Genomic DNA, 24849 nt, shown 5'->3' with positions numbered 1-24849 from the left:
GCTCGCACGTCGCGAGGGCCCCTTTGCAGACTGAGAGATCAAAAGATGCGTCGCGTGCGGCACGGAGGCATCTGACGGCCGAGTTGACGATCTTCTCTCGGCTTAAGCTTAATGGACCGACTCAGCTATGTTCGTCCTGTCTATCACTTAGCTCTTCCCCTTTTGTTATATCTGCCCCAAAAGAACGTAGCGCCGCCTGGTCCTAGTTTCCTCTTCTGTCTAGTCGGCTAGTCTTCGAGCTCATCCGTGTTTCTCTCTCTTGTCTGGTGGGTTCCTGGAGCGCTGCTGAGTCAGCTGGCATGTCAGGTGATCCACGAGCAGAATTCAAGACAGGTCCGAGGCTCTTCAGGCCTTTTGGAATTAGGAATAAACGGAGAGTCCGATGGAGACTATGGAGACTCTGGGCTGTGTTTTCGGATGCCATGTTTTTGGTGCCAGGGGTGGGTTGCATGGGTCGGCTAAGCCAGGGCTTGGACGCGATGCTCCATCGTTGCCGGTGGCGGGCCACCACACCAACCAGGCCCGTCCTGTCCTCCGTCGAGCCCGCAGAGACCGCAGAGACCGCAGACAGGCCTGTCCGATGGCGCGGGCTACTTATCCTTTCCACTGGAATGGGCGTGAGGGTTCAGCGCAGTGTTTGCGTCCCCTCGGGCCCCGAAGTGTGCGGAGATCAACGCGTCTGAGCGGTAGAGTGGTCATCAAACCGGCCGGAGGGAAAGGGGGGAATGTTCAATCGGTCGAGTGTCTACAGTATAGTCCCAAGTCAAGTTAGATCGAAGGATAGGCCTCTCCTGTTGTAGTCTTCGGAGTCTATAGATAATCGTGCTCGAGGGTGGAGAGTGTGGTGAAGTGCAGGGAAGGCGAAGGCGGATCGGCACTCTTACGTCCGCCAACTCGACACTCCCTCTCCTCTCCCATCATCATCACTTCGCTTTCCACCCTCCTCCTCCCTCCTCCTCACTGCCCTCGCAAATGTCGCTGAAATCTCCGCCAATGCTTTCTTCTTTTCAGCCCCCTTCCTGCTGAGCCGTGATACTCGCCCCGAGGACATGCATCTCGCTTGATCCACTGTCTACGACCGACCGCCTCGTCATTGTCACGTCCCTCCCCCCCAAAAGCCCCAAGCGAATCCCTTCCGACACATCCCTCTTGTCTCGTCCTGCTCAGTCGGCCTGCTCTTGTCAGGCTGGTCGCTCAGGCCGGAAATTCAATCTTCGGTCGCGAACACTGCTTCGCATCCGCCGCCGACAATCGGCCGTATCAACTCCCTCTTCACGTCCAGTACCGTTCGTGTGACGGACGGGATTCCTCCGTCCACAATGTCCACGCCCTCCACGGCCACTGCAACCCATCCCACACACCAGCACTACGGTTATCCTCATTCCTCCTACCAGGCGACGACATCCTACCCAACGCCGACCGCTGCCGCAGGGGCTCGCCTTGCAAATCCCTACGCCTACTCCATTTCCTCGCCCACAGCAGCCACCCTTCCCTACGCTCAACCTTCGCGAGTTGCTCCGGCGACATCGACCCCCTCGGGCATGGCGTCGCAGCCGAGCGCCTCCAGCGCGGCTCCCTCACAAGCTGGCCGGAGAAAGAAACCCGACTGGGGCGAATTCTACAAGAATGGCATCCCTAAGGAGGTCATTGTAATCGACGATAGCCCGGCTCCTGAAGCGTCCAAAGCGGCTCCTCTGCCGCCTCCCCATGGCGCTGCCTCCGCGGGTCAGCCCCCAGTGGCTCAACCAGCAGGCAAACGGCGCCGCACGGGGCTCGAGACCGCCTACGACCTGGGATACTATGACCGACCGTCCTTCTCGATTAATCCACAACAATATGGTGAAGATTCTTCGGGACACTCCTTATCAACCGACCGAACCACATCCTTGCACACCACGGCCCCAACCTCACTCGGGTCGCAAGGTAGTTCGGGCGCCAGCAACGGGGTGTACTACGACGAGGGCACGGTGGGCCAGAAGCGCAAGCGTACCACCCGGAAATCAACTCGCGATGAGCAGAAGCGTCGAGAGTTGGAGAACGCGCCAGAAGCGTTTCCCAGCTACGTTCCTCCCTCCAAACCCATTGTCAAGGCAAAGGACGTGCCAGTGCCCGTGATTCGCGATGTAAGTGGTCTTGGCTTCGGATTCTTCGACATCCAGCGAGACTGGAGCTAAATTGGATATGATAGTTCATCGGTGGTCGCCACGAGAAGTTCGACGACGACGACGGTCACTACATTGTGACCCCCGACACACCTCTCACAGAACGATGTAAGTTGGAAATGTCCAGGAAGGGTGTGCCTATTGACTTGGCTGACCCGATTAACTCTAGATTCTATTATCAAACTCCTCGGCCAGGGCACCTTTGGCAAGGTCGTCGAAGCATACGACAAACAGCGGAAGGCCCGTTGTGCTGTCAAGATTATCCGTTCTATCCAAAAATACCGGGATGCGTCGCGCATCGAGTTACGCGTGTTGTCAACGCTGGCTTCAAACGACAAGGCCAACCGCAACAAATGCATCCACCTTCGGGATTGTTTCGATTTCCGTAACCATATTTGCATTGTCACCGATTTGTTAGGACAGAGCGTGTTTGATTTCTTGAAGGGGAACGGCTTTGTGCCCTTTCCCAGCAGCCAGATCCAGAATTTTGCGCGTCAGCTGTTCACCAGTGTGGCCTGTGAGTTTTTTTTCCATCCCAAGTCCAGATTGTTGAAAGGGAGGAAAAGGTTGGTTTGCTTACTGATCTTATTTCAGTCCTTCACGACTTGAATCTCATCCATACCGATCTCAAACCTGAAAACATCCTTCTTGTCAGCAGCGCCTACCAGACCTTTACCTATAACCGCACCATCCCCTCTTCTTCCCACGCGAACCCCCGCAATGCTCGCCAACGACGAGTCCTCCTCGACAGTGAGATCCGCCTCATCGACTTTGGCTCTGCCACATTCGATGATGAATACCATTCTTCCGTGGTTTCTACACGCCACTACCGCGCCCCCGAAATCATCTTGAATCTGGGCTGGAGTTTCCCCTGTGACATCTGGAGTATCGGGTGTATCCTAGTGGAGTTTTTCACAGGTGATGCTCTTTTCCAGACTCACGACAACCTCGAACACCTGGCGATGATGGAGGCGGTTATCGGCACGCGAATTGATTCACGTTTGGTCCGCCAAGTGGTGCAAGGCCGAGCTGGTAACCACAATTCTGCAGCCAAGTAAGCTACCTCTCTCAATCGCTCCCTGAACAAGCCTTAACCTATCTGTCAGGTACTTCAATCGGAACAAGCTGGACTACCCGAACACCGAAACAACCCGGGCGTCCCGCAAGTACGTCCGTGCTATGAAGGCACTCACTGTAAGTCGTGTCCACATTCTCATCTTCAGCACAGCAGACGAACTGACCGTTTTGTTTGCGTGTAGGAGTTCATACCCATCAACACCCCCTTCAACCGTGCGTTCCTGGACCTACTGCAGAAGATCTTCGTCTACGACCCCAAGCAGCGGATCACAGCCAAGCAAGCACTCAAGCACCCGTGGTTCAAAGAGAGTCTTATCGACGACGGCACCGAAGCATACCGGATCGGAATGGGACTCCATCGCCCAGGGCGGAGTTAGCCAGGGTGGCATTCGTCATCGCTCATGGGTCACTCTCTGGCTTTCTCCTCCCCCGCATCTGGCGTCTTCAAGGTCCGTGGATAGACGGTTATTTTTTTAGGGTAATTATTATCAATCATGGATAGGATGGATCGGTGTTTTTTCGTTCACATTGGCTGGAAAATGATGATTACGATGGGTCCTGGTTTCTCTTTCTTTCTTCTGCTTTTACATTCCAGCGGTGGTTTTCCTCTCTCTCTTTGGACTTATCATGAACATGAGCATGAACATGCACTACCTGCACCACTCAACCTCGGCGAAGGTGGCCCCTTATCCTGGCCTGCCAGACAGGGTCAGCCCTGACTGAAGCCGAGAGGGCTACCGGGCTGCAGCCTCTGGTCCGACAGAGGTCACACTGTTCTCTCGTCTCCGCATGTTTCTTCGGTATCCGCAAATTGCGCGATGAGGGTTCGATCGTGATATATTATGTTTTATTTATCCTTCTTACCATTCCTTCCGGCGCCGGTGGTTGGTTATATGTTAAAGGCTTCTACGCTGTTGCATCTGCTGCGCGACGTTTTTTCTTTTTGCGTCCCCGCGGGGGCTTTGGGAGATCCATAGGCTGTGATTGCGATTCTTATACCAAATGGTCGGCTTTGAATTCAGGGTGTCCTGTGTGGGAGTAGGGGAGATGTACATAGGCATTGGCCGGTCCTGTCTGACTCGACTCCATTCATCCCTGGACTGTTGCAATTTTTGGTCTCTTCGTGCATCCGAACCCAGTAGAACAAGCCATAGGAGGAACCAATCGATAAAAAGAAATTCGCAACGCTGGCCGGTTCCAGCTGCCCGAGTCCCTCCAGTAAGTGACTGGGGATCAATTTCAATATGAGAAGATCCCGTCGTGTTACATAGTGACTCGTGGCACCGTGGCTAGGATGGATCCTAAACTATGCCAGTGGGTGACTCAGAGCACCTGAATTTTTCCGACGGTGGCGCGAAATAAAGGCGGTCCTGCGGTTCTGCGGTCCTGCCAGGCACCGACTGGGCGGAAGACATCCCACTTTTTTCTCCCCGCTATCGATAAGATCCATCCACGCCACTTTTCAATTTTGATATCGCGCTGGCAGCCTCGCAACCATGGCATTGACGAAGGAAGAGCGTCTGGCTCTGTGAGTGTCATTCCCTAGCATCTCCTCGCCTCCTCGAATCCACATTTCCGCCTTGAACAAGAGCCGATCGCCGACTAACCCGTGGCGCAGCATCAACGAGAACTTGGCCGAAGTTCTGAACCCCGAGATCATCGAGGATGTTTTGGACCGTGGGGAGACCCTGAAGATCTACTGGGGTACTGCGACGACAGTATGTGCCGTCCCTCCTTCTTGACGCCTGAAGTGGTGTGAGTCCCGAGGATCTTCTTCTCGGGTCTCCGTCTCGGGTCCCCTTCTCGGCTCGCCTTCGCCGACCTCTTGCTAACTATGCATCCAAGGGTGCCCCTCATTGTGGATATTTTGTGCCTGTACGTGAAAAGATGCTGCAATCGCGAAGGCCTCGCTGTTCAGGGAGTGGCTCTCGCTCAATGCCGACGGCCTGATGCGACTGGAGGCGAATTCTGGCCTCTCCGCGCCCCACCCCCTCCAAGTTAGAGTGATCATGGGGACCAGCTCTTCTGACTGACATAAATTACAGATTATGAAGATCGCACAGTTCCTTCAAGCCGGAGCAGCAGTGAAAGTGTTGCTTGCAGATGTGCACGCCTTCCTTGACAACCGTTGGTCTCCACTCTGTTGAGAGTCCCAGCTTACCCATTCTAACATGGATCCTCTTATAGTGAAGGCGCCGATCGAGCTGGTCGAGGAGCGCGCTAAGTACTACCGTTTCTGTATTACTGCCCTTCTCCGCGCCGTAAATGTGCCGGTCGAGAAACTCGAGTTTGTGCAAGGTAGCTCCTACCAGCTGACTCCGGTAAGTGTACATCCAGAATTTTGGGATACTCCCAACGCTTTGAGAAACTAGATTGCTTACTTACTTCTAGAAATGTGCGTGAATCATGACAACTGTCTCATTGGAAGTCTATACTAAATTAGCTCAAGATACCATGGATGTCTACAAGTTGTGCTCCATCACATCCAGCCACGACGCGCGTAAGGCGGGTGCAGAGGTTGTCAAGCAAACGGATAACCCTCCTATTTCTGGACTCATCTACCCGTTGCTCCAAGCTATCGGTTAGTCACCATCTATTGCCTTGTTCTCGAGTTTGACGTAATTAACCATGCATATTTTTACAGATGAGGAATACCTGGGGGTACAGTCATGCATTCTGTCACTGATTCCTTTGCAGTATTGACATATACGGGTTTAGGTCCATGCTCAATTCGGCGGCGTTGATCAGCGAAAGATCTTTGCTCTTGCTAAAGACGTACGGCTTTCCCAGTCGTGCTTTCTCGAGTGAATAAAATACTGATTGAGACATAGGTTCTTCCCCGCCTCGGCTACAAGGAGCGTGCTCACCTCATGAACCCTCTCGTGCCTTCGCTTTCTGCTGGTAAGATGAGCAGCAGTGAGCCTAACTCCAAGATTGATCTCCTTGATACACCCGATGTGGTGGCTCGGAAGGTCAAGAAGGCAAACGCCGCCCCGAAGCAGGTGCACGAGAACGGCCTAATCTCTTTCGTTGAGTATGTGCTGCTTCCGGCTAGTGAGCTGTTGGACGGAGAGCGATGTTTCAAGGTTGAGAAGGACGGCGAGACCCTTGTGTACAAGGATATCGAAGCTCTGAAGAAGGATTATGAAGCGGATGTGGTAAGTCTATCTATGGAAATCCGACACATTGCTCATTCAACGGATTCAATTAGCTGACCCCTATGATAGCTCTCCCCCCAAGCGGTACGTATATACCGAGTATACACTGATGGTTATGCTTGAATCCTGGGCTAGATACACCTGGAACCTGATTCAATGCGCTTACCTGACCTGCAACCTGACTAACATACGATGTAGCTGAAACCCGCCGTCACCGAATCTCTGAACCGCCTTTTGGCTCCCATCCAAGCCGAGTACCAAGCCTCGCAAGAATGGCAGGAGACCACGAAGAAGGCGTACCCCGCCGAGCAACCCAAGGAGAAGAAGGTGAAGAAGGTAAAGGACAGGGGCAACAGACGCCCTGCCGTTAAGCCTGAGGAGAAGGGTGCTACCGAGGAGAAGGGCACCACTAACGCGATGGAGAACCTGTCGGTGAACTGAGACGTTCTGATGTCTTGATAGATTAACCTATAACACCAATTGAAGAAATGGCGGGTGGGAAACGTTATAGCAAGATGGGCAACAACAAAACAATACGTAGATTTTCGACAAACTCAAGGCTTGCACAAGCACAATTAAGGTTGTCTTCTGTAGATGAGATGATTCAAGGCCAGCTTGGGTACAACTCTATGGCTTCAAGCCTCTTCAATACTTCGGGAAAAGAAACCAGTTCATCCAAACAGCCCAGGGGGACCATGTTTTTATTTCTACCGACAACACCAATTGAAGACATGAAGGGTGCGAATCTTTGTAACAAGATACTAAGGGCCATCCATTTCATTCATGTTTGGAGCTTTCCTCCGCTGAAGGATGCCTTCAATACGCTCTGCAAGATCTAATAGCTCCTCATCATTCCCCGCTGGGCCCATCAACTCCAGCCCAATTGGCACGCCCTGAGCTGCAGATGATGTCGGAGGACTAAAGCCAGCTGTGTTGAATTAGCATGATACTATATCCTCTCAGAATAGGTTCTGAATTGAAAGCATTTACCGGGTATACATATCGCAGGCGTCCCCGCCAACGCGGCCAACACTCCATTGCGTCTCGGCTGTACGGTGGTCCCAACCGGTGCAGCAAGCTGCCGCTGATGAGGATACAACAGCGCATCGATCTCGTTCTTGTCGAAGCAGTCCTGGACTGACATCTTATGAGCCTGCACGCCGTCTAAACGAGCGCGGTACGCCTTGCTCTCAAGCGAGAATGTGTCCGGATCCTCCAGGGATGCCGTGAACGTCTCTGTCACTGCTGTTTTATCATATTCCCCACTCTCCGCTATCGACTTCAAAGACTGATGCGGGGTGTATGATATAAATGGTGACTGGAGAAACGTATCCAAGCGTTCTCGGAACTCAAAGTCCTGTGTATCAGCATTGGCGCGGAGAGTCGCGTAGCGCCAGTCCGCATGACTGGCAGGATCGATATGGATCAAATTGATATCCGATCCATCCTCGATAGACGCTATAGCTTCATGAACCACCCGTTGAACAAGCGCATTTTCAGCAATGAGTTCTTCAGACTGATCGGACTTGGGATCCTCCAGTCCAAAGAATGCATCCAAGATCCCAATTCGAAGCTGCTTGTACCCCCCGTATCGGGGTTCGGGCCCCGACGAGGTTCAATGGCATCTCTCTTCATCGCGTCGTACAACACCCTCACATCTCGTACTGTTCGTCCCATCGGGCCGGCAGTATCCTGCATGTCAGTCACAGGCACGATCCCCTGACCAGACACCCGCCCCAACGACGGGCGAAAGCCCACAATCGAGCACGCAGATGCCGGTGAGCGCAGCGAGTTCACCGTATCAGTGCCACAGCCCACGAGCCCCAGATTGGCAGCTAGTGCGGCGCCGGTTCCACCCGATGAACCGCCAGGCGTGCGAGTGAGATCGTACGGGTTCAGAGTCTGCCCGCCGAGAGAGGACGTCGTCGTACCGTGCAGCGCAAATTCATGCAGATTGGCTTTTGCAAGGATAATTGCGCCTGCCTCGCGAAGGCGAGATACGACCTCGCTGTCCTCGGTGGTACGCAGCTTCTGCAGGGCCTTCACGCCTGCGCTGGTGGGGAGGTCTGCGGTGGTGAAGTTGTCCTTTAGAATAACTGGGACGCCGTGTAGGGACGGCAATGGCTTGTTCTTCTTGATCAAGGTGCGGGTTTCTTCATCCTTTATTGTGGCTGTGCGGAGCGCGTCCTCATTGACGCAGATAAGAGACCTGAGAGTGTTGTCATATCGCGCGATGCGGTCGAGGTAGGCGTGGACTACCGCCGCGCAGGTGGTGGTTTCATTGAGTAGCGCAGCGTGGAAAGCGGAGATAGTAAGCTCCGTTACGTCAATTGGACCGCAAGTGGAGCCCATCTTCTCTGGCTGACGTCTGGTGTTGTGTTGTTTGACGCGGCTGGGTGGAGGGGTGATAGGATGAGTCTTTGAAGGGGCGATCTGAGGGGAGATATCGCCTGCGATATACTCCGAAGTGCCTTTGCTAGCAAACCACAACAGCGGAAGTACCCGAGCTTCATTTCCCCGATTACAATCGGCATAAATGCTTGCTGCCCGCACAGCCTACAACCATACAAATGACCAACATAGCATACACAGAAAATGCATATATTCAAAACCTATACCACAAACTCGAGACCCCCCAAAAATGACAGAGTCATGCAGCGCAAGCCCAGAGATAAAGATTCTATTTATGCACATGCAAATGCAGAATGCACACGCTACAGCAAAACGCCCAAAACAAATACCCGTTACATGCCACGGTTAAACTCGACCATGCCCTCATAGCCACCCCGACCATGGAACTCCTCCTCAAGTGTAGCAGCGCTGATGGCCTGGCGCTGCGGGAACGCAGCCAGCGCAAGCGGCAGGGCAAAGAGCGAGGTAGTCAGAACCAGACCCAGATTCACAGGCAGAACCATGCGCGGGTTGGCGCGCAGCCAGGCGGTCTTCTCGAGGCGGACCAGGATCAGTGGAGGGAGGACCATGATCGGGGTCGCGTTCAGGACACGGGAGATGGCGGTCTCGCCGACAGCGAGGGTTGCGGCCTTCTTGCTCTTGCCCAGGCTCTGCAGAGGCTCAGCGTCGTCGCCAGTGGCCTCGCGCTTGGCGCGGTCTGCAGCCGAGAGGACTGGGTAGACGTCAATGCCGCGGCGGATCTCCTCGCCGCGCATGAGGAAGACATTCAGGGCGGAAGCACTAGCGACGGCGGCGAAGGGGACGAGGCGGGAGAGAATGAGGCGGGCGTTGGGAGAGATGCCCTTGAGGCGGGGGACGAGGGCGTTCAGGCCCAGGGCCACAGAGCAAGAGGCCGAGACGGCCATGAGGTAGGACTTGGCGATCTGGGAGGTGGAGAGGGGGGTAGACTTGTTGGCGTTGGCATTGTTAATGGCGACGTTCAACGACTGGTTGCCGATTTGCCAGAGGAGGGTGCCGGCGGTCTGAGATGGTCAAAGTTAATGGGTTGGATTGCTCGTGTGACAAAAGCCAAGAACGGGGGTCGAATATTTACCTGGAGGCCGGGAGTAAGCATGCCCGCCGTGACGACCAAGTTCGAAAGAACGTAGCACGACATGCGGAAGGGGAGCAGGACCGGCTCGCCGGTATCTGAGACACATCTTGTCAGCACCTGGCTCGTTCTTTGCTTATTGTTCAAGTCCCTACCCGGGTGCAGCGTCGAGTCGACCACCTTCTTCGCTTTCCACAGATCCGGCGTCATGGTGGGGATCTTGTTCTGTTTGTACGAGGAGATGAGGCCCTTCGCCTGCTCCAGACCTGCGGGCGAAACGAGCAGCGTCCTGGTCGGTCAATTAACACACAATCGCGCCGGGTAAGGGTACCCTCGAGTGGGCTTACCTGGGATCGGAGATGTCTACAGCATGGCGCACACGGCCCCAGTAGGTGGTCAGATCATATTGAGAGGCAGGTAAGTCGCGAGGACCAGGGAGTGAGGCAGACATGGCTAGAAGAGAAGGGCCAAAAGAACGACAAGGAGTGAAATGAACGAAATGGAACAAAACGAAACGGAACCACGCGACACCGAGGAGAAATGACTCTTTTGCGGGGAGCGGATTTCTTTTCGCGATAAAAAGGCGGTGAGGCGATAAGTGATCTACGGGCCAATCAACGGCGGGCAATGCAGGAACTATCGGGCGGGCTTCCGAGTGTACGCGCACAAGGGAATTTCTATTGGGTCCCGGTGGCGGGCAAAAGTATAACAGGTGGCAATAGTACAATAGTACAGAGGTATCATCGAGGAGGAAGAGGGGGTAATTAAGAAACACAATGGCGGGAAGCGTCCCGGGTGATGCAAAAAGGTATAGAAACCCGGCGCTCGGGAATAATGAAAACAAAGGAAAAACAAGGTCGTGAAGACACATCCTTTCGGGACTGGGAGCCCTCCCGGCAGCTCTACCGGAGCCGAAAGGATTTATGCGCCAACGGTGAAGGAGGGCCACCGCCAGCTCCGTAGCCCGACCGGACGCGAGAGGGGCTTTGGGCGCAAAATATGCAGATATAGAATGAAGGCAGGTTCGAGCGCTCGAGCCCGACACATTTCGTATGGAGCCAGTGAGTACAAGATTCGCTGATCAGGAAGTAAGTATTTTTTTGGATACAAGCTGCAAATAGGCCAACAACACAAAGACTCACCATTGGATCATGAGATGGCCGCCATTGTCCATCGAATTGCAAACACAACGCGTGCCGTTGCTAGGATTGCTATGGCGGTCAGTGCTGGGGGTGGCTAGGTCGGGGTCGGTCAAGGTGGTGGGAGAGTTATGAGAGTGATGCGGGGGGATATCAAAATCGCTATGGAGTCGAGGAGGGGATGATCGCAGGTGGGCGAAAGTCGCAGACCGGGGAAGACGAGCCCCATAGCCACCAGTGGAAGGTCTAGGGCCCCGACCGCGCTCTTTGAGCACCTGCCGAAGTGCATGGGTGGCATCGCCACTGTCATCCTCCTCACCAGGTAATGTTTGCGATGCAACACTGCCCCGGGTATAGGTGGCGTCCGAGTGAAGTAGGGACGAATGCCGCTTGCTGGGTGTCCGCTTCACAGCCTCCGGAGAGCCGCGATGGGTGGATCGGCTGGAGACGCCCCGAGAGGAGCCAGCCCAGGGGGACATACGCCCGGAGTGGGACGAGTCAACGGTGGAAGCATATGATCCTTTGGACGGAGGTCGGGAGCCAGAATCACTCCGGGAGAACGGGGGCGGGCCGCCGTCAAACAGGCCAAATGAGGACCGAGGACGAGGCAGAACGGGATAGTCCGAGAACTCCGCAGGGTCGACTTCACTCTCGGTGGCAGAACCATCAAGGTCCATGCCCGTCAGGGGATCCGTCAACCCCGACGGACCCGCGTCGGCAGGCAGCGGTTCGGCCTTGGCCCGGCCATCCTTGCCAATTTTCAGCACCACTGACCGCGAGCGAGTTGGCAAGCCCGTTGCAACTGAATTGGACCGTCCCAAGGGAGCAGGTCGCATCCCTTTGACAGGGGATGCGCGACCTTTGGAAGGACTTTTGCGGATTCCACCCGTGGACGCCATGATGCCGCTAGATCGACTGAGCGGCCGATGAGAAGAGCTCGTGATCGCAGTATGAGTTACACTACGAGTGAGTCCCGGTCGACCACCTCGTGGTGTGAAATCATTATCTTCATCATCACCGGAGAAACTTGAAAACGAACCGGGGCGCTGTACTTCATGACCGTAGGCACGACGAAGCTCTTCTCGTTTTGACTCTTCGATTTGGTGATGATAGGGCTGTCTCATCCCATGGAGAGGCCTCCTCTCGGGCGTCATCGGAGGCCCCCCAAAGCGTCGAGCCGGGGAGCTCAAAAACAAAGCCGGGTCTTCGGCTTTGGTGACGGGGACGCGGGGAGAGGTCGAAAAGGGAGCAGGAAACAGGGCCGCATCGGTAGGAGGAGCGGCGGAGATTCCAAATCCACTGCTGGTAAAGTCTGGTAGATCCATTGAGCCATCAATGGTGGGCAGTTGTGGTATATTCATGTTGATCGAGGAGTGGGTAGGTAGTCTGTCGGCATGACCATTGCTTCGACCAGGACCTGACACTGGAACACCATTGACCGCCGTCTCCTGGTCTTGATCCCAGAACAGCCGCTGTTGTGGAAAGAAGGGAGATCCCGTCTGATCCAATGAGGCCAGCTGGAAAAGGTCCGGGGAAGACTGCAAATGGCCGAACAATCGAGGGGATGACCCCAGCAGACGACTTGGGGTCTCGAGATGATTGCCTCCCCGCGGTGTCGTACCTCGGCCAACACTGCCCATTGATTCAAAGTCGGGGATCTTCCGTCTAGAGGCACTGGTCGGCGGCGGCGTTTGCATTGAAGCTGCAGATTTGGCTGAATCCACCGTCCGGGGTCCATCTTCGCTCACCGTCGGCAACGGTTTCATCGGCCGAATTCTCCTGGCGGTATCGGTTTGCTCCGACCCCCTTCCATCCTTGGTATCGGCGGCGTCGGCCCTCAACGGGTTGGATGGGGTGTTGAGGCCGAACTTGTGCGGCGAGCGGAGGAACTCCGGGCTGGAGGCATACGGGTCGGCGGTATCCCAGGTGACGCGCGGATCAAAGAAACTAGATTCGAGTTTCGGGGTGGTGAAGGAGTCAAAGGCGGCCGTGGTGGGAGTCCTTGTTGGGGTTTGAGGTTCGCCGTTGGGGTAGCTGAAGCTGAACATGGCCGGGTGCATTAGCATCATCTTGACCGGGGAAGTGGGCAGCAGCAGCAGTGGGCGCAGTGGGAAACGACAGGAAGAAGGCACAAGCCCTATCGAGCAGCGAGCACCGAGCACAGCACCCCGCACGAAAGGGAGGAAGGGGAGGGTGATCGTCGTGGTGGGAAGGAGGGAGAGGGCACATACCTGTGGACAGGGTGATCCCAACTCATGTCAGCAACACGGACCCAGCAACCATCGAAGGTCGAGCTGCCAGGCAACCTTCACGGCAGATATGGACGAGTATGGGTGGAGTTGAAGGGGGAGAGCGACGAGGAATGCTCGGCAGGGAGGGGGGTGGTGGTGGCCGGTGCGAGGGAAGGTTTGCGCAGGTCGTTACAGCATTTGATCGGACTGGTTGGGTCTGCGTTGAACTGAAGAGGGTGAGGCTCGTGGATCGTTCGAAGCGGCTCTGTCAGGAAAGGAGGAGTCGTGGCAGTAGCGTCGTCTGCTTGTAGCTGGGCGATTGCCGCGGACGGTATACTTTGGGCTGGTTGGGAGAGCCAAGAGAGGGGAATGTCGCCCAGTATACGACGTAGACGGGAGGAGAGAAGACGGAGTGGGAGTGTTTTTCTTTTTCTCAGTTGGTTATGACCTTTCTGTTTTTCCGTGGGGACTATTTTTTTTGCCCTTGATTGCCTGGACGGCCTCCACCGATCCACTATCCACTATGAAGCTTGCGATCCCGGTTTTAACTGGGCCACTTACAGCCTTCACTACAGAGTACTACAGAGTACTATAGAGTACTACAGAGAGGGCCTAGAGGGTCCTTCGATATGCGGTGAATTCCCCTCTTGACCGATCGGCCCTCCAGTTTGACCTCCATGGGAAAATAGCCAGAACTGTGGACGGCTGACTCCTTGATTCGCCTTTGAAGGATGCTCGGTCCGACAGGCCAGCTGAAAAAAGGGCGCCTATCAAGGGCCGGCCCAATCTCCTCCCTTTAGGGCCTTTCCCAGGCTTCCAAGCCCCAAAGGACCCGCCCTGACCCCATTAGGACGAGATCGCGCCTTGTTCCTGCGTTTGGGTCCTCGGCTGCCGTCAATCAGCTTGAGCACAACGCTCCTCGACGTCGGGGAACCCGTCGCCCCAACAGCCGCGGGCTCACGCTTTGTTCGTCGGAGCGAGATTGACTCACTACGGACGGAGGCGTTGCTAGTGAATGGGGACCTGGACCGATGACGACATGGCGAGAGATGGAAGTGGAGTTGTCTTGGAAGAAGCGGGAAAGGGAGGATGGGGTACGGAGATGCGCTGGTTTGTCCGGGGCAGTTGCTGGCAGGATGTGAGAGAGGACACGAGGCTGATCAGTATGCCGCTCATTGTCCAGCTGCAGGTGCAGGGGTTGTTCAGCTCGCCATCCTCCCGAAGCTGGGTCAAGCGTTCACGGGGAACTCGCCTGGTCTCGCCAACTCTGGGGGAGACTCCTCTGCCACGAGCTTTTATCCGTTTCACGGCCACTGCTAGTCTCTCGTCCATAGAGAGTACAGACTCCGATACTTCCCCCCCTCAGCTCTCGCCGAGGCCCTCCTGCAACTCGCGGCCCCTCGCATATCCGGCGCATCGGTTGACGACCGCTAGGCCCTCCTCTTGGCCGACCATTCACGTTCGGCTTTACGCGTCGCTTCCCCTTACTCCTCAATTGCTCCGGGCCTCTCCACCACCGTGGGCCAGTTGCGAACGCTTCTAGGCAGTCCTCGACTCTCTTCCGCCCACGTATTCGCGAATTGAACACGGCATTTCAGAAGTCAGATTACATATGTCAAAATGCAGATGGCAGATGGCAGATGGCAGATACACTTCGCTTCTCCTTTCAACTCTTGTCCGGCCCACTTCATCTTGTCCCCGGGCAACTAGCCCGTCTAATTTCCGGGCCCAACCCGAGTTCCCCACGCTATCCTCCTCTCCCGCAAGATCTGGCTGATCCCAATCTCGGCCCTCCCCATGAACACGATTGACCTCCTTCCCATCCGATCTGAGCCGCACAGTCGGCCCGGACTGCTCAATCTTCTCTCCCAAATCCAAGAGTGATCGCCGCGCTCTCGCCTGGTGGTCCACTCTAAGAGTGGGTTCCCGTGAGGGTCTGCATCTTGCATGGTACCTGCATCCTGCGCTGCATGTGGGGAGAGGCACCGTACGTGGCAACAGGCTCAAGGGAAGCCAAAGCTGCATTGCTTGCCGCACGACAGCGATTGACGAAGTACCCATGTAGTTACTGTAGTTACTCGTGTACGTCCGTAACTACTCTCTTCTGCCGCGCGCGCCCCCACCTCCCCCGCCCGCATAAACTCTCCCTCCCGGTTGTCTGCCCGTTCAGGGCTCCACGCTATTGGAGACTATATTAGGATTCATAGCAATTTCATCTCCACCGATGTCACCTCGTCAGAGTGACTACCTCGTACCGGATCCAAGGCGGTCTTGGTGACCTTGAATGAACACCAGACAGGACATGCATTCTCGAATTCTTGCAGGCCATAAGTCTTGACACCATTGGTTCTATCCCCAATTAGACTTCGTAAAACGTGTATATCGGCTGCAAATTGGAAAAAAAACATAAACCTTGGAATCCCCTGGCCGATGAGCGGAAGACCTGTCGGGGCCTGGCCTTTCAGGCTGCCAGGCAACCTTTACCCCTGGTGCGCCACAAATCCATACATCCACCACAGCCACATTTCCATGCCACATTCCACGGCATTCCCAATCAATCGAGATCAAGGCATCAACGGCATCAACGTCCGCAAACATGATCAAAAGTGAATGAATGAGCGACGGTCGATCGCGTCCAACTCAGTGAAGGCAACTGAGCGGGGCCACAGTACTCTTTTTTATGTTTGCTTGAAACCCTTTCCTTCCCACCTTTTGTGTCTTTTGTTGACTCACTTTGATCGTTCCCTTCCAAACCACCTCCACACATCCGCACGCAATGGCACCCTCTGCGCTGCGCAAAGTCCATCGCCGCAGGAAAGTGGTGCGCCGTCGTCAGGGAGGAGTACGCAAGCCGACTGCTCGCACCGCCATTCTTGCTAGTAAGCAAGGTGAGAGTCCCCAAGCAGCTCGCAAGGCAAAGCAGCCCTCCAAGCCTAGAGTGCCTGAGGCGGATGATCTTCTGGAAGATGTAAGTCGAGTTTGCCAGGGGCCTGTTGTTTCTGGCAGGATCTAATCCTTCGCAGAGCGTGTTTGAACGCACGCCTTTGCCAGAGGGCTACACGTTTGTTCCCAAAGGTGATGTCTATGTGACTCGTAAGTGTCGGGTCAAGACGAAGGAGTCTAACCAGACCGTCTACATGGTCTTCGTGAGTTCGCTCTCCCCAATGACTTCCATCCCCTACCGCCAGCCGCCGCATCCTAACGCGGTCTCTAGAACAAAACGGGCAAGCGTTCCCTTGGCATTCGGGTGCCCTCTGATATCCACCGAGAAGTCCTGACCATGTCCAAGGCAACGGCCAGTTCCCGCGCCACCGCTGTCAAATCCCGTGACTCCAAGTTTCTCGCTCAGGGCCGTGAGCTCTTGCAGGAGCAGTTTCCACTCATGCCCAAGGATACACTCGACATCATTCTAGAGCACGCATTCCTCAAGGGCTCGGGAAGGGTTGGACGCACCTCCACCATGTCTGATAAGCACAAGGCCCAGCTAGCCGTCGAGGCACATGTTCGACACAAATACACCCCCTATGAAAGCATGCTTGAAAGCGGTCTGGATCGTTCCCTAGCACGCAAAAAAGTCTGGGATACCGTGCAGGCAATCCGAAAGGCCTGGGAAGGTGATGGGGCGAAGAAAGACGAGTGCTTAACTCTTCGTCTGGCATAAGACGAAATTCCTTGTGAATCAATGGCGTGAAGCATGGTACTCTGCATGAGACAGGAGTTTTACCGGACGGGGAGCTAGCATGTTGACCATGATTTACGATACTGACTGACATTTTAAATGCCTTGGGCTGACGAATGACGAATGAAATTACATGCGGGATAATGATAGTAATACCTTGGCCCCAGCCCGTTGATTCTCAATCCACGTCCATGATAAGCACAACCATTAACCCCATTAGGAAAGGCGCCCCCAGGGCCAGGAGCAGTTAAGCATCAATCAGCGCTGGGCAGTGGATCCTCAGACCCCCACCGACCACCCACCACCCCAAGGGTCCAAATCCACTCGTCTCAAACACAGTCAGCCTGGTGATTGGCGCGAAGCTCTTCCTTTGCTGTCCCCCTCCCCCCCAGCATTCGGCCAGCTCTCCGAATTCCCCCTTCGTCATGTTCCCTCGCCGTCCAGCATGTTGAGGCGATACCTGCCCGTCCGGAGGTGGCCAGGCCGGTACCGATCCGTCGTGCTGGTCGCCGTGCTGGCCTTGTTCGTGCTGCTCAGGAGTCTGCCGTCGCTGAAAAGCGAGCTGGACAGCCGTGCGGGTGCTGCAAACACAGAGGACCGGCCGCACTACCTCTATCACTCCGCATTTCGTGAGAATCCTGACCTGTTTTACGAAGAGCAACTGTCAATTGCCCTGCAAGACCTCGAGCATCAGCAATTGTCGCTCAACGGCCATGAGGACACGGCGGACACGCTATGGCAGATCATGCTGGGGCAAGATCCTAGTGCGGAGAAACGCGGGGACGACTCGCTGGATTTTGAGGAGAAGAACTCAGAATGGAAGTATTCGGTAAGATCTATAGACCACCCCCCTTGCGGCGGACGCAGTTGCTGATTGTGGTAACTCTCCAGCTTGTGACAACCGAATGGGCCGAAGAGTTCGTGACCATCACCCTCTCCTCCATCCCAGGCCTCGCGAGTTTATACTATTCATACCCGCATCACGTCCTCCGAGCGGACTTGCTGCGCTATCTGATCTTGTGGTATTTTGGTGGCTACTATGCGGACACAGACATCTTCCCCGCTACGTCGATCAAGCAATGTCCATCACTAAGAGAGTCGGTGTTCCAGACAGAGAATCCTGACGTTTCCCTGGTCGTGGGCATTGAGATCGACGAGCCTTTCGCTTCGTCTCGGAAAATGCGCGACTGGCACTGGGTCCGAAGCTACGGCTTCATTCAGTACACCATGTACGCACCGCGGCGGTTCAGTCCGCTGCTTAGAGAGGTGATTGTGCGGGTACTGTCGCATACCCAACGCCATCTGGATGAAAGCAACATATTCCTTGGCGCAAGATATAACGAACTCACTACTCTCGAAATCACCGGGCCGGGGGTCTTCACGGACGCCATTCTGGACGTTCTTTCTGACACATTGCCCGCCATCCACCCATTGGTCTCAGGATCGGTCGAAGCGGACGCAGACCTAGGAGACCTTATCCCACCATCATCAGCGAACCCTCTAGAACGCGTGACATGGGCACCGTTCTACAGACTCAAGAAACCGCTATGTGTCGAGGGCTCCGAGGCCAGGCCAGGCAAACAACTTGGTGGGCTATGTGTTCTGCCAGTGAATGCCTGGGGCAATGGGCAGAGACACAGCGGATCGGAAAATTTTCAGAGCTCCCATGCCTGCGTCAACCATCGGTTTGGTGGGACGTGGAAGCCGTGGAAGCAGAGTTGGAAGAAGTATCTCTTTGGGTGAACAAAAGCGAGTATCCATACATGGGGCTCTCAAGGTCCTGTTCCAGGTATCTTTCTCTGATAGATTGTACATATATGTATGCATTTGAATTCAAACGAAGCGAAGCAACAATAGTGGGGGCTCCAACGCCAATCTGGCAGTTCTCCAGCAATTCTCTACCTCGTGAAATCACAGTCTCCACTTTGACCGAGAACCGCTGGACACCGACGGAGATCCCAAATATAGAGCCGTTCGATTATCGTCTCCGTCGCATGCTAATCCCAATCTGCCATACTACCTTCTACTTGTAGGAACCATCGGCGTCACACTTGCTAGAATCTATTCACTCCATCCAACCAGGGTCTCTGCCAACTGGTGGTATATTCTTTCAGCCTTTCACAACAGCCTAGAAAAGCATAACTGTAGAGAATGCTATCCATGAATAGTGTCTTAGTGGCGAAGAAAATGTCCCCGCCGAACTGAAGGACATGAAAACTAGTTTGGGGCGTTAATTGAAACTTTCCAAAACAAGAGTCAGATGGAGCTTTGCACAGGACTGAGTTGGGACTGAGAATGAGACTCGACGCTCAGCAAGGGGCAAGAATATGGCAAATTGATGCGCTTGGATCCACAATAGCGCGTACCTGCATTTGAATAAAGCGTAATTGAAAAGAATGAATGCATTCGACTGGACTATGTACTATAGTCGCCAGAGTTTGGATATGTTTCTTCCCGATCCGGCAATCAGGGCTAGCCCTGATGCGCTAGTCCCGATGCGCTAGTCCCAATCTGTTATCAAAAGTTTCCTGCTCCGTTGAGATACAACTTAGCTTCAAACCAGATCTGCTGACAATGGAACGACCAGAGCTTGTGGAGTCTCCGCGCAAGCGGCAGAAGACCGAAGATGTACCCGCAACCGAGGGTACAGCCGATGTGCTCCCAGGGAATGGCAGCGCCGCGGCGCCAGACGCCCAAGCCATGAAGGAGCTAGATGTTGGCATCACGGAGATCGTAACTGCCGATAACGAGGGCTTCTCGGGTATTTTGAAAAAGAGGTGAGAGAGGGTTCTCGCGCTTGACGCAGCCTTTGAGTATACTAATGACCCCTGTGCAGATATACAGACTTTTTGGTCAATGAGATCACACCCTCCGGCGAGGTCGTTCACCTTCAAAACCTCAGCGGCCCCCACTCTTCAAACGACGAGGAAGCCACTACAAATGGCGCACAGCAAGCTGCGGCGCAGGCGCCGGAGCAGCCCGCTCCAAAGGAAGATGCCGCGACACCCGAGTTCAAAGTGTCGGAAGAGGACAACGTCTTGCTTGCGGAGTTTTTCGGCATTGAGAATGCGACCGCAATCATTGATCTGCACCAGAGAGCTATGGCATCACCGAAGGCTCGACCAAGTGATCTGGGCAAGGTTACTGTTGTTGTCACCGACCGTGATACCCGCACCAAGATCCACCAAGCCATCCGTCGCATTTTTAACTCGCAGCTGGAATCAAGCACCGATGGCGAGGGAAACCTTGCCATCACAGCCGCCAGCAACCGCTTTAAGCGTCAAGCTCAAGGTCACCGTGGGGGAGGTGGCCGTGGCAGCGGCGGCGGCCGTACGAACTGGGAAGAATTGGGTGGTCCATACCTGCATTTCACGATCTACAAGGAAAACAAGGATACAATGGAAGTCATCTCATTCCTAGCACGCACAATGAAGATGAACCCAAAAAGCTTCCAATTTGCCGGCACCAAGGATAGACGCGGTGCGACCGCCCAGCGCGCCTGTGTCCTTCGCGTTCAAGCGGAGCGACTTGCGAACATGAATAAGACTCTTCGAAATGCCTATCTTGGAGATTTCGAGTACCGCAAGCATGGTCTCGAGCTCGGTGATCTCGGTGGTAATGAGTTTGTCATCACACTGCGCGATTGTGAAATCCCCGGGGTGGACTTGAAGGATCCTCAAGCTGCTGTCACCAAGGCATCCGAGCTTGTCGGTGCCTCGTTGAAGAACCTTCACGATCGTGGTTACTTCAACTACTACGGTCTTCAGCGATTTGGTACCTTCACGACCCGTACCGACACTATTGGTGTCAAGATGCTGCAGGATGATTTCAAGGGAGCCGTCGAGGCTATCCTTCACTACGGCCCGCACGTTCTCGCCGCCGCCCTTGAGGGCGAATCATCTACGGCACTGATTAGCACTGATGACAAGGCTCGCGCTGAAGCCATCCATATCTTCCAGACCACAGGCAATATTAGTGACGCTCTCGCCAAGCTCCCGCGGAAATTCTCTGCCGAGCTCAACATCATCCGCCACCTAGGTCGAGTCAAGAACGACTATCTCGGCGCCATGCAGTCCATCCCCCGCAATCTGCGGCTGATGTATGTGCATGCTTATCAGTCTCTTGTGTGGAACTTTGCCGCCAGTGAGCGCTGGCGACTCTACGGCGACAAGGTGGTTGAGGGCGACCTGGTCCTCGTCAGCGAGCACCGGGATAAGCTAGCCACGGAGGCTGCGGCGCCCAATAGTGGCGTTGACGAAGATGGCGAAGTCGTTGTTCTCCCCCAGGCCGATGACAGCGCATATATTGCGGAAGACTCGTTCCTTCGGGCCCGTGCTTTGACCGCTGACGAGGCCACGAGTGGCAAGTATTCAATCTTCGACGTGGTGCTACCCCAGCCTGGCTTCGACGTTCTGTACCCAGCCAACCAGATGACCGACTTCTATAAGCGGTTCATGAGCAGCGAGCAGGGGGGCGGTCTTGACCCGTTTAACATGCGCCGGAAAAATAAGGACACCAGTCTAAGTGGCAGCTACCGCAAAGTTTTCAGCCGGATGGGTCCCAACTTCTCCCATGAGATAAAGCTCTACTCGGAGGACAACGAGCAGTTCGTGCAAACGGACCTAGAGAGGCTCAATGGCAGCAAAACGGGTGACAGTGCGGTGGGGTCCCAGACTGGGGATAAGTTGGCCGTCGTGTTGAAGTTCCAGTTGGGCTCCAGCCAGTACGCAACCATGGCTCTCCGCGAACTGACCAAGGGCAAGGTCAGGGAATATAAGCCTGATCTTACTGGGGGTCGTTAAGCGACTTGATAGGCATGTTATGATGGAAACGGGTGGCCCAACTACTTTTATTGTACATAGCCCTTTCCCGCCTTCTATAAATAGAAAGAAACACTAAGGAATATGGACCAACGACCAGTCGTAGAAAGATATACACCTTCTGCTGCCTGGGCATTTCAATTGAACATTTGAGATCATCTTAATCGTGACGGTAGCGCCACGCTGCTGCGCACAGAGGAAGCGTAGGAAACAAGCGAGAGAACTTAGTGTGCAGTGTGCTGATCGAGAATCTTCACTAAACAGAAAGAGAGAGGAAGAACAGGGAAGGAACGCACCACAGGCCATGTGGGGCATTCCATGCGAGGCCTGGAACATCCTAAAAAGGAAGGCACGAGCTTAGGTTCTATCATGAGTAGTTCCGCGAGTCTCTACTACATTCATCCAATCCTTCAATTTCCGTATTATAGAAAGTTGTAGCATTCCGCGAATAGGATATTAAGCACAGATAGGAAACCCTTTCGATCAACGCCAGTGCTCCAAAAAAGGGAAACCAAAATGGATGTATAGGGAACTCCTGCCTGTTGAAACCGAGCCCGTATCGAGTCATTTTCCTCGTATGGTACGAGCCCATCTAGATACCTCGTCACCTAAAGGACTGGCCATGATTGTGGGACTCCAGGTGATCGTCATTAAGGGATGACACCGAGGACATATCATCGAAGTCATGCGCATGATCTCTTCGGGTGTACTCGCCCGAAATAATCGACACGGAATCGTTGTCGTCGCTGCTCTGATTCTGGAACGGCATGCATACGCTAGCCAGGCCAGCACGAGAGGGCCCTGCGCTTGCACGATTTACTACCGTCGATGGAGGCCGACTAAACCCGCGGAGAGTATGCTCTGTTGCGCTGAATCGTTGATCCATCGGCACGGCTACGGCAAGTCCGAGTTCCGTATGCGAGTCGTTGTCAGATCGTGCAGACGCAGAGACAGGTGCAGTTGCATGATCCTGACTACTAACATCGCGGACGGGTGAGCGAGGCAGACTTGCTGCCGCAGGGTCTGGGGTCACAATTTTGGGCACAGCCATGAGAGCTGCAGTTGAGACACCCGGAGTCTCGTTGGCTGTCATCTCGTATGGGGGCCGGCCGTGACGACGTCTTCGGCGGCGTAGAAAGAAGAAGACCAGGGCTAGGATTATGAGAAGGCCAACGATAGCGATCGGAAGTGCGATGGCCAATTTGTTTTTGACCGACTCTCCTCCGCCCGAGTAAGCGCCAGGGGCTGCTGTTTCGGGGGCGCTGGTTGTGCTTGCGCTCGTGCCGGAGAGAGTCATGGCTGCTGCCGTAGTCGAGATTGCCAACGTTGTGGTCGATGGAGTTGAGGATTCAGACACCGAAAGCGAACTGCTAGTTGAGAGAACCGTTGTTGAGGCAATATCGCTTGAGCTATAGGTCCATGAAGCTGTTGATGAGCCAGGCGTTACCGACGCACTCGCGCTCCGACTCGCAAGCAGACTATCGGAGGATAAAGCGGCATCTATCTGAGAGAAATCGGAGGTCACAACCATCGCCAGTCCATCTGTGCCAGATGTCTCTGGTGGATCTGAGTTGAAAGCTAGTGGATTCTCCCATCGATACTCTTTCTTATCTCTCTTGAGAGGGTCCAAGGAGTCGTCCATCGTGTCTCCAGCGAGAGTCATTCTTGAGGTCATGGCCAGGCCATGGAAATCGAAGCCCTGTAGGATACGCCCTCGTGGTGCGATTAGACAAAGCAGCCGGAATCCAGGGAAGACACAAAGGGCGACCGGGGGCCGAAATGGAAAATGGGCGCTTTTGAATGGGGCGTTGGCGATTACGGGTGGCTCTCATCGCCCCGTATCTCTTGTATTTGGCGTTCGCTTTCGATCATCCAGCTCCTGCTGTTGGCATAAAAGGTTGTCGAGAAGTGGACGTGGAACGGAAGAAATGAAGTAGTTCGCGCGGCAGGCAAGCGCCTAACAAGACGCCCCCGTTCACAGGCTCATTCCCACCACTGCCCCCTCACCACCAACGATGCAAAACCAAAAATTGCAAAGTTGGATCACGCGCTGGTGGGGAGGGGTCAGCTCGGTAGCAGCACTGCCCTGACTGGGGTTGGGGCCAAAAAAAGAATGCTTCGAAGCTGCAAATGGAATCCTCTAATATGATCGATCTTTAGACGGTGCGTTCAAAGGTCATAGACTACTCTATCTTAAGCATGCTCTCTCGTTATGTGCTTTGTGAAGACTTCTCCAATGTCTTTTATTTTCACTGAATCTGACATTGTGTTGTTCTATATTTAACCCATCCGGGATGCTCGAGCCACGCATCCTTTGGGGGCGAACACGTAGGATCGGCGTTTGCCCTAAACTCGTTTGCGTATAGTCCGCCGCTCGTGAGGCTCCTCCGCTCGCCCCAAGTTTTTCATTGGAGCAGGAGTTTGGATAAAGTACTTTGTTATGATTAGTGTTATTATTGCTTCCTGTGCGTCGTCATTACGATTTAGGCTTCTTGGTATTCGTTAGGCGGGAAGGTCTGAAAGTATGGTGAATAATACATATACCCTAGCAAGGAGTAGGTCCACTTAGAGATCCCGACAACTCTCAACCTAATAGTGAAGTTCCTGAATCCATCATTCTCTACAAAGCTATACGTACCAACCTTCTCTTACCCAATAGGATCCTACCCTCCTATTTGGTAGATTTTTGTCTTGGTTGATCCCGTTTTGGTAGCATAGTGGGTGTTTGAAAATGAAGAGTACGCGTAGATGGGCGTTTTTAGGCGCTATGCCCAGCTCGCTTGTGGAAATACGTTAACTTGTATTGACGCTTCGCAGCACTATACTAGAGAGCATCATCCTTTCACAGCACAACAAATACATCTCTTCTCTACAAAATTCTACATTCTGATTCGCTGAGCTTCGGCATTCGAAAGCCGACTTCAGACCTGAAATACGTTTATGGACTATCTTCTTTGAGCGGGTTTCATTCGCGTGGTTTTGTGTGGTTTTGCCCTGCATCGTACACATCTCGAGCGCTAAAGCGGCGAGGGGGTAGGAACGACGCAGTTTTTGATAGGGAGTCAGCACAGGGGCACGACC

At 54.3% G+C, this 24849-nt stretch overlaps 9 protein-coding genes across 9 annotated transcripts; 5 read left to right on the top strand and 4 right to left on the bottom strand.

Annotated features, from left to right (window-relative positions):
• Positions 1-1319: 1319 nt before the first annotated feature.
• On the top strand, positions 1320-3616 carry N7482_006296 (putative protein kinase (Lkh1); the record flags this gene model as incomplete). Its single annotated transcript, XM_056688421.1, has 6 exons — positions 1320-2123; positions 2189-2270; positions 2332-2679; positions 2757-3216; positions 3269-3356; positions 3422-3616. 6 exons carry the CDS (start codon positions 1320-1322, stop codon positions 3614-3616), a joined length of 1977 nt encoding a protein of 658 aa, XP_056543976.1.
• Positions 3617-4735: 1119 nt separating this feature from the next.
• Positions 4736-6838, top strand: N7482_006295 (tyrosine--tRNA ligase TYS1; the record flags this gene model as incomplete). The annotated part of the gene is made up of 12 exons (XM_056688420.1): positions 4736-4767; positions 4858-4957; positions 5144-5236; positions 5285-5366; positions 5427-5560; positions 5631-5634; positions 5689-5820; positions 5884-5900; positions 5958-6014; positions 6071-6397; positions 6467-6481; positions 6596-6838. 12 exons carry the CDS (start codon positions 4736-4738, stop codon positions 6836-6838), a joined length of 1236 nt encoding a protein of 411 aa, XP_056543975.1.
• A 320-nt stretch (positions 6839-7158) lies between these two features.
• N7482_006294 (amidase) lies at positions 7159-8749 on the bottom strand (the record flags this gene model as incomplete). The annotated part of the gene is made up of 3 exons (XM_056688419.1): positions 7159-7325; positions 7388-7970; positions 8063-8749. The coding sequence occupies 3 exons, from the start codon at positions 8747-8749 to the stop codon at positions 7159-7161; spliced, it is 1437 nt and encodes a 478-aa protein (XP_056543974.1).
• A 392-nt stretch (positions 8750-9141) lies between these two features.
• Positions 9142-10350, bottom strand: N7482_006293 (sideroflexin family transporter; the record flags this gene model as incomplete). Its single annotated transcript, XM_056688418.1, has 3 exons — positions 9142-9831; positions 9903-10188; positions 10247-10350. The coding sequence occupies 3 exons, from the start codon at positions 10348-10350 to the stop codon at positions 9142-9144; spliced, it is 1080 nt and encodes a 359-aa protein (XP_056543973.1).
• A 451-nt stretch (positions 10351-10801) lies between these two features.
• On the bottom strand, positions 10802-13107 carry N7482_006292 (PHD finger domain protein; the record flags this gene model as incomplete). Its single annotated transcript, XM_056688417.1, has 2 exons — positions 10802-10976; positions 11042-13107. 2 exons carry the CDS (start codon positions 13105-13107, stop codon positions 10802-10804), a joined length of 2241 nt encoding a protein of 746 aa, XP_056543972.1.
• A 2938-nt stretch (positions 13108-16045) lies between these two features.
• Positions 16046-16930, top strand: N7482_006291 (DUF2293 domain-containing protein; the record flags this gene model as incomplete). The annotated part of the gene is made up of 3 exons (XM_056688416.1): positions 16046-16237; positions 16368-16415; positions 16484-16930. The coding sequence occupies 3 exons, from the start codon at positions 16046-16048 to the stop codon at positions 16928-16930; spliced, it is 687 nt and encodes a 228-aa protein (XP_056543971.1).
• A 463-nt stretch (positions 16931-17393) lies between these two features.
• N7482_006290 (uncharacterized protein) lies at positions 17394-18691 on the top strand (the record flags this gene model as incomplete). The annotated part of the gene is made up of 2 exons (XM_056688415.1): positions 17394-17777; positions 17840-18691. The coding sequence occupies 2 exons, from the start codon at positions 17394-17396 to the stop codon at positions 18689-18691; spliced, it is 1236 nt and encodes a 411-aa protein (XP_056543970.1).
• Positions 18692-19522: 831 nt separating this feature from the next.
• N7482_006289 (pseudouridine synthase PUS7) lies at positions 19523-21750 on the top strand (the record flags this gene model as incomplete). Its single annotated transcript, XM_056688414.1, has 2 exons — positions 19523-19725; positions 19785-21750. The coding sequence occupies 2 exons, from the start codon at positions 19523-19525 to the stop codon at positions 21748-21750; spliced, it is 2169 nt and encodes a 722-aa protein (XP_056543969.1).
• Positions 21751-22372: 622 nt separating this feature from the next.
• N7482_006288 (uncharacterized protein) lies at positions 22373-23431 on the bottom strand (the record flags this gene model as incomplete). Its single annotated transcript, XM_056688413.1, has 1 exon — positions 22373-23431. One exon carries the CDS (start codon positions 23429-23431, stop codon positions 22373-22375), a length of 1059 nt encoding a protein of 352 aa, XP_056543968.1.
• Positions 23432-24849: the final 1418 nt, after the last annotated feature.

This window comes from Penicillium canariense (assembly GCF_028826845.1).
Source record: "Penicillium canariense strain IBT 26290 chromosome Unknown utg000003l_segment0_segment0, whole genome shotgun sequence".
NCBI classification, from domain to species: Eukaryota; Fungi; Ascomycota; class Eurotiomycetes; order Eurotiales; family Aspergillaceae; genus Penicillium; species Penicillium canariense.
This window is presented reverse-complemented; position numbering and strand designations above follow the sequence as displayed.